The sequence below is a fragment of the Mus pahari genome, chromosome 13 (genome assembly GCF_900095145.1).
Source record: "Mus pahari chromosome 13, PAHARI_EIJ_v1.1, whole genome shotgun sequence".
Lineage (NCBI taxonomy): Eukaryota > Metazoa > Chordata > Mammalia > Rodentia > Muridae > Mus > Mus pahari.
In genome coordinates this window covers 55,341,732-55,349,697 of record NC_034602.1, presented here as the reverse complement: position 1 = coordinate 55,349,697, position 7,966 = coordinate 55,341,732, and the positions used below count along the sequence as shown (strand labels likewise).

General features: G+C 49.4%; 1 protein-coding gene across 5 annotated transcripts in view; it reads right to left on the bottom strand.

Moving 5' to 3' along the window:
- Window positions 1-7,966, bottom strand: part of Tbc1d1 (TBC1 domain family member 1) — a 189,891-nt gene that overhangs the window by 22,684 nt on the left and 159,241 nt on the right. For all 5 annotated transcript variants that reach the window (XM_021210417.1, XM_029545051.1, XM_029545050.1 and 2 more), the window contains one exon: window positions 6,629-6,787. In XM_021210417.1, coding sequence (XP_021066076.1) covers window positions 6,629-6,787 — 159 coding nt within the window. The remainder of the gene's footprint in view (window positions 1-6,628; window positions 6,788-7,966) is intronic.

Sequence of the window (7,966 nt, the reverse complement as noted above, 5' to 3'; positions counted from 1 at the left end):
TCTGGCACCCTATGCACCTCTCACCCGTGACAGTCAGAACAGCCTGGAAGATCAGTTCTCTCTCAGCCTGTAGGTTCTGGCCCCAACTCAGGCTGCCAGGCTTGGAAGCGAGCTGGGAGCTCTCGTCTTCCCACTATGTGTTCTTCTAGCTCTGTGCTGCCCATCACTCCTGTGCTCCTGCTGTGGCCAGGGGATCCTGGGCTCCATGAAGCTTGTTCAGGGTTCACAGGTTCATGGATCTACCTCTCTCTACCCCTACCCTCCCTCCATCCCTCCCTCCCTCTCTCTCTCTGTCTCTCTCTCTCATTTCATGTGCACCAGTGTTTTGCCTACATGTATGTGTGTATGAGGGTATTGGATCACCTGAAACTGGAGTTATAACCAGCTCTGAGCTGCCATGTTAGATGCTGGGAATTGAACCGAGATCCTCGGGAAGAACAGCCCGTCCTCTTAACTGCTGAGCCATCTCTCCAGCCTCAAAACCTTTCTTTTTATAACTACAGATCTCTATAAAGTCAGCCTTTTCTTTGTTTATTTCAAAGAATAGAACTCCAACAAACTAGATAAAGATAATATGATAATCCAGATGATTTATTAAATAAGCTATGAAAGATATTTAAAAACTACAACATAATGTCACAGCCATCACTGGTTTTCTTTTGGAAAATGGTTGCTTTTCATTGTATGTTTATATGATGAGTTTATTATAGTCATTTTAAAATAAAAACTTATTTTTAACTTTGTCAGTTTTAGTTTTTAATGTAGTAAATAATTAATACAACATTTTCCATATAAGCCAAAGCTCTTTGGGCTATTTGATTTTAAAAAAGAAAGGGATCCTGACCTCCCCAGTTATGAAACCCTTGCTCTAGGCCAACCCAGCTTATGCACCTTCCTGGCTGCAAATCCAGAAAGGAGGGCAAGGCAGGCTCCTGGGGAGAGAACGGACCAGTGGGATTAAGGACGTTTCATGGACAGCCCACTCTCATGAAGCCAGAGTGTGGCAGCCCTCCAGTCATGGTCAGAAGGCATGATGCCGACACCAGGAAGGAGAGAGAACATTCCTCAGGAGCCCTTATGGAAGAGCCTGCTGAAGCAGGGCCTGAGCCTTATGTGATGTCAATCCAAGGGCAACGTCAGCTCGGTGTGCCTCACTGCTCACTCAAAGCTGGGTGACTACAGACAACACACTGCCAGCTGTCTGCTCTGTGGGTCCAGACTTCAGGAAGAGTAAAAGGAGAAGTCCAGGGCTAAGTGTCTCCTGCGATAAGCAGACTTCTCCTGGCGGAATAACCACTAGGTACATACAGCACTGGATCTGAAAGACCCTTGTCGGAGAACGGTAAGTGGAAACTGAGGAATCCTTGGCAAATCGATTGGAAAAGGGGACTTCCTTCCTTCATAAACTACACTTTATAATTCACCATGAGGGAGAGAACTGCGGGCCCTTCCAGTCTCTGTTAAGGAGAGGCCACTCTCATACATGGAAAGAGAGTTAAATGGAAACTGTCAAAAGGGCACAAAGAAACTCCTGTAGACTGGGGAGACGGCTCAGAGGGTAAGAGCATCTGCTGTACAAAAGCCCAGGCAACTGAGTTTGAACCCCCAGAATCCACACAGAAAGCTGGGCATGGTCACATGCATGCCTGTAACTCCAGCACGAGGTGGGTGGCCACCAGCCTAGCTCCTGCTTCAGAGAGAGACCCTGTCTCAAAGGCACGAGGTGGACAGTGACAAGCTAGACACCAGATGTCCTCCTTTGGGCTGTGTGCCCTTCCACTAAACTGTGCCTCCTAAAGTGACAACACATCTAGTTGCTCAAGATGACCATTGCAATTGCAGCCAGCAACATCATCTGAACTCTTTCTAAGCACCCCAGTTTCCAGAAGCACCAGAGTGAGCAGTGACTGCTGGGACCTGTTCTCAGGGCTCGGCATGTGAGCATCTGTGACAAGCTGCTACAGGTTTTCACAGGATTTCAGTGAGACAGATTAAGCCTGAATATTGTGGGAGTCTTGACACTGACTACTAAACACTAGACATCTTTCATGGAGCTGGAGATGGCCGCTAACCAGCGGCTGGCAGACCACTGACTGACGACAAGCGGGTATCTGTGAAGGAATGAAAGTGCCCTCTGCTTCATCCATCTCAGCACTCACACTCTATCCCTGCGAGGTCACAGGCAACTTAGTGTCTCCTGCTGTTGCTGTGATAAAGTCCTCTGACAGAGGCAACCTGAGAGAAAGGGCTTACTTTACTTCACAACTGAGGTGTACTCCGTCATGGGAGGGAGCCAGGTAGCAGGGCTGGGAGCAGCTGCCCATGTTATGTCCAAAGTCAGAAGAGCAGTGAGTGCACACATGCTAGTGAGTGCGTGCATGGTAGCGTGCACATGTGTACTAGTGAGTGCACACATGCTAGTGTGTAGCTCACCGCCTGCATTTCACACAGTTTAGGGTCTCCAGCCCAGAGAATGCTCTTGTTCACAGTATAGACAGATAGGTCTTCCCACATTGGTTAGTCATAATAAAGATAATTCCCCATAGGCATGCCTAGAGGCCAGCGGGTCTTCCAGGTGATTACAGGTGTGTCAAGTTGACAACTGACACTAACTGACCCAGGGAGTATTTAGAATGATTAAACAGAAGTGAGTTCATATTGCGATCTTGATAATATCAGAGGTGCACTCTGGGATAACTTGTGCTAGACTCTGGAACTGTGACTTCCACAGAGCAGAGTTTAGTGTCCAACTGGACAGATAGGCTAGTGTGGCTGCATGGCAAGTTCTAGGCATGCTTCTGTCTTTTGCCATCAAGTTTTTACCTGTTTTATAGTTAGCAATGAAGACCTACTCATCTTTTATGAATTCTAAAAGAGAGGAGGGCAGAATTCTTTCTTTCTCAGGTTTGAGGTCTCTGGCTAAAACATATATTTGGTGGAAAGAGAATTCATGATAGCACCTAACCTGGATTCTTTACCTATGCTCTTCTGGACCTGCACTCTGCTAGTAGCTGACCCATCTGGGTTTAACTGTGGTCTCTAAGGAGCTCATCAACAATAGTATTTCTGGACTGGAGAGATGGCTTAGTGGTTAAGAACACTGGCTGCTCTTCCCGAGGTCCTGAGTTCAATTCCCAACAACTACATGATCACTCACAACCATCTATAACAAGATCTGATGCCCGCTTCTGGTATGCAGGCATACACCCAGATATACATCAAATAAAGAAAACTAAAACAAAACAAAACAAACAACCCACCAGTATTTCTGACATCAGAAATGGTGGCACACCTATACTGGGCTGAGACAGGATGATTTTAGGCTTGGACAGTGAGATCCTGGCTCAGGAAAAGAACAGTAAATGTACTGCAGAGAGACTCAAGTGCCACAACTTTACACATGGCAACAATCACAATAATGAGACTGTAAGGAACTGATAAAGGCAGTTTCAGCTCCTGCTGTGACTTAATGGGATTCCTGTGTCTGGACTGGACTGTGTTTTTCCTACTAGTCCTCCCATCCCAGGAGAGGCTACACAGAGTCACCAGGTAGAGGCAGACTGCTGGCCAGCTAGGATGGGGCCCAGGAGAATGTCTGGGATCCCCAGTACCTTCCAGTAACAGTGCCAGAAAGTCAGAAGGCAGGACCCTGGCAGCCCATGCTATCTACCCAGGATGGAGACCCACAGCGCAGAGGGGAGAAAGGCTATAGTCATCAGAAGGTCAGACCACGACATGGAGCAGGAGACAGTGAGAGCCACATGGCACCTGCTGACCCCGACAGCAGCTTTCTCCTGCTGGCTGCAGTCGGTGCTAAGGGAAAGGCAGAGGGGAAGATGTAAGAAAGCAGGAAACAGAGCCAGCAGGCAGGTAGTGAGGCTAAGGAGCTTTGCACAGAGCTGCCACAGCACTTCCTCCAGTCCTTGGGCCACACAGTCCACACCAGGCTGGGTAAAGACGAAGCCAGGCCACAGCTGAAATCACATTTTGCAAACTAGAGAGTATGACCAAACTATAAAGTCTACTGTTTTTACTCTTTGAAGGAACAAATCTTACAAAAAGCTGTTTAAGCAAAGGGCCAGTTTCACAAAGCAAACCCCTGAAAAGCCAAAGTCCTTCTCTCCAGTGGTGTTCTTCCTCCAGCCGCTCACAGTAGGAAAGCTACACTGAAAGACATGGACTGTGCCATCACTCTACACCACACACCTTCACTGGGCCACAGTACAGACAGAATACACACAGCAGACAAGATACACAGTGTGGAATAAACAAAAGACGGTGACACAAGTCATGGCTGCCCAGACTTCACCACTGGGTCTAGGTCAGCAACCAGGATTTCTGGTTCACATAGGGACAAAAGCCGATGCTGGCAGATCCCTGGACAAAGCCTAGGACCCTGGTGGAGGTAAGTGGGAACACAGATTGCTGCAAATAGAGGCTCTTTAAGACCCTGGGAGGATGTTGGAGGTCATCCAGAGTGGAGGCCAGGCCAGCACTGGGCCAGAGGTGAGGAAAGAGAAGGGTCAACAGAGTGGGGGCTGGGTGCAGCTGGCCTTGATAGCAGAAGGGAGAGGGTGTGGCTAATAGGGGCAGAGAGGATGTGAATCAGGCTGTTTTCTAGGGGAAAGGGCAGCTCACTGGGGCTCATACAAACAGTGCTTCCTAGGGAGAGGGCTGGCTGATGGGGGCGTGGGGGCAGGGGAGTGTGGCCAATCTGGACTTCATTCTCTTTCTGCAGAAAAGGGATGACATCCAAGCAGACAGAGGCAGAGGGCTGACGCCAAAGGAAGAAAATGCAAACCAGGGAGCGAAATCTCTTGTGTTTCCTCTCCTCCTCCTGTGCCGGGGGGGGGGGGGGGGGGGGACGGCAATCCCTGAGCCTTACTTCTCTCCCACCCTGGGACTCCCCAGGATCCAAGGGGGAGTTTGGGGAGTGAAGAGGGCAGGAGAAAGGCCTGGCACCTCTTTCCACACCCCTAGCCCCGGGTCAGTTTTCAGCTCACCTCACAGAACAGGAACACGATGTCACTGTTCTGTTACTTACCACACTAACAAATTTAGCTCCTGCCAATGTACAAATATCCTCCACAGGGTCACCAGGCCAGATGGGCTTTGGCTGGAGATCGGCCATGCCGGTCAGCCTCCCCCTTCACCTGCCCAGTACTAGCATCTCTTAGCAACATGGAGCCTGTAGGGCTTGGAAGTCTTAGGCTGTCACAATGATGGTGGGTAGGCCCCGGCACCTCTGCGCTGATGGCCATGCGACTTGACTGCTCAGTGCCTCGGTTTCCTCCTGTCTTAGGAGAAGCTATGGAAGGTGTGTGAGAGCACAGTGCCTCGCCATCAACATGGCGAAGATACATTGAGTACCTACTATGTGTTGGGCACTGTCCTTGGAGTTGAGAGTACACTCTAATACAGCCCAAGTGCAGCCTGTGGAGGGCGCCACCCTGCTGAGCAGAGGTAAGGGTTAGGAGAGGTTGAACACAGTTCTCATGCAAATTAGGAGATTGTGAACAAGTTACGTCACCTCTCTGCACCTGTCTATGTGTACTGTTGTGAAAATGAAAAGAAATGGATTGAGTAAACTTCATACGACATTCAACTCAAGGCAAAGTTAAGTGTTAGCATTAAACAATAATAATAGCAATAATAGGTAATAATCATCACAGTACTTAAGTACCAGGGAGAAGGAGTGTGGGTTGGGAAGGGTGGGTTTGGTCTGTGGGCGGAGAATCTAGTTAGGACAGTTCTGAGGATGACATTCAAAGTCAACACTGCAGAGTAGCCTGAGGGACTTTTCCAAGCATGAAGTTACTGTGTGTGTGTGTGTGTGTGTGTGTGGCTCTGACTCCGGCCTGACCCAGCTCACTATCTCCACTGCAGCTGTAGCAAGGGGGAAGACCCACAGAATGGACCAGTGCAGTGCTCCGAGAACAGACAGGTGCATGACCTGGGGACATCCTCAGCATCCAGAGCTGGCCTTCTGGAGGCAGGGCCACAGGCTCTGCAGCAGCGGATGAACAGAGACAGGCCTGGTGAGTGGGAAGGCAGGGCTCCATCCCTGCTCAGCCACCAACAGTCAGAGGGTCTCTTGTTCCACATAATTACATTCTAAGTCAGCGAGGTCTTTCCCATGGCAACTGCAAATCCAATACACTGCTTCCTTTCTGTGTTTTAAAAGCTATTCCAGAACCAAGGCACTGCCCACTTTCTGAGATGAAACTGCCAACACAGTTTTCTACAATTATTCTGACAAGTTCTGTTTGTACACCTCAGTCCAGAGAATGCTTCTAAAAGCAAACCAAGCCCGTGTGTTTCTCCTGTAGCCAATCCAAGCCGATGTGTTCCCCAGGTTGCTCCTTCAGTGTACTGTAAAGCATCCCTTGGAAAATATGAATTACTGAGCTGAGCCAGAGTTCTGTTTCAATGAACAGACTTAATGACCACTCAAGGCCTCCCCACACCTACAACATGCCAAACAGAACAAGCCAGCTGCCAGGCACAAAGGGAGCCTGCGTACACTCTCAGAGGGCATCTGTGATCACTAAATGACCTGGATGGTCTCTCTACACTCCTTGGGGGGAGGGGGGCATCAACGCTTGGCTCGGGGGTGGGGCGGACTCACCGAGGTCGATGAGAATGGCGTGCTGTTGCGAGGTCAGCTTCTTCAGGAGCTCTTTGTAGGGCACATCCTTTGGCTGCTGTTTACTGGGAAATGGGTGTTTAAGGTGGAACTGCTCAGCTAGAAATTTCCAGATCTCACCCCGGTGATGACGTGGCACACCTTTAACAGAGTGAGTGGAAAATATTAAACCAGGCTTTATACACAGAACTCAGCTCATTGATTTAAAAAAAAAAAAAAAAAAAAAAAGAGTTGTGCCCTTTTTCATGACTGTGAATTCTTTGTGTGTGCAGACATGCAGGGGCATGTGGGTGTGGGTACACGTAGGCATGGAGGCCGGAAGATAACCTCAGGAACTTCATCCACTCACTCACTTTAGTTAGTTAGACATGGTCACACACCAGGCTGCATTCCCCAGTCAGCCCCAGGGATGTACCTACCTCTGCCTCCCACATCCCGAGCACTGGGGCTACAGCAGGCATTATCGCTCCCAGGATTCCTGTGGGTTCTAGGAACCAAATGGAGGCCCTCACACTTGCAATGCAAGCACTTCATGGACTATGCCACCCCTAGTCTCCAAGTACTGTGATTCTTGAGTTATGGCAGGAATCCCGACCCAACCGAGCTGACCTGAAGCTAACCAACAATGCTCCAAGACAATGAAAGGAAGATGCACTCGTCTCAGAACAGGAAGCGAACCAAAGTGAGGCAGAGCTCAGGGAAAAGAGCTGGCCCTCTCTATCTCAGCAATCAAGAGCTCACAGCCTCCTTCATGCAAGCCAACCCTTAAAGATGAAGGAAAGGGGAAGAGAACCAACCAGAAGGAAGGTATCTTGAGTAGGTCAGGGTACCTTGGGACAGCTGTTGGTTTTTCTCCACCCTACAGCCATCTCCTAACCCCTGGAACCTCTAAAACGTGTCTTGTTTCTGCAGATGTGGCTAATGTCAAGACTGAGGATGATGTCATCGTGACTAGAACCTGGACTTTATATCTTGAGACAAGTGTCCCTGACAGCAGCACCCAGAGGAGGCATAGAGAAGAGGAACCAGTATGCCCCGGGAAGCTGAGGAAGACAGCTTCGAGTCAAGAAGTTACAGAAGTGTAGTCATCTACAGCCAGCAGAAGCTGGAAGGGCCCAGGTAGAGTGGGGCTGACATCCTGACTTGAGACTTCACAACTGTCAAAGAAAAAAAATATAGCTGGGCAGTGGTGGTGCACACTTTTAATCCCAGCCTCTGGGAGATAGAGGCAGGCGGATTTCTGAGTTCGAGGCCAGCCTGGTCTACAGAGTGAGTTCCAGGACAGCCAGGGCTACACAGAGAAACCTGTCTCAGGGAAAG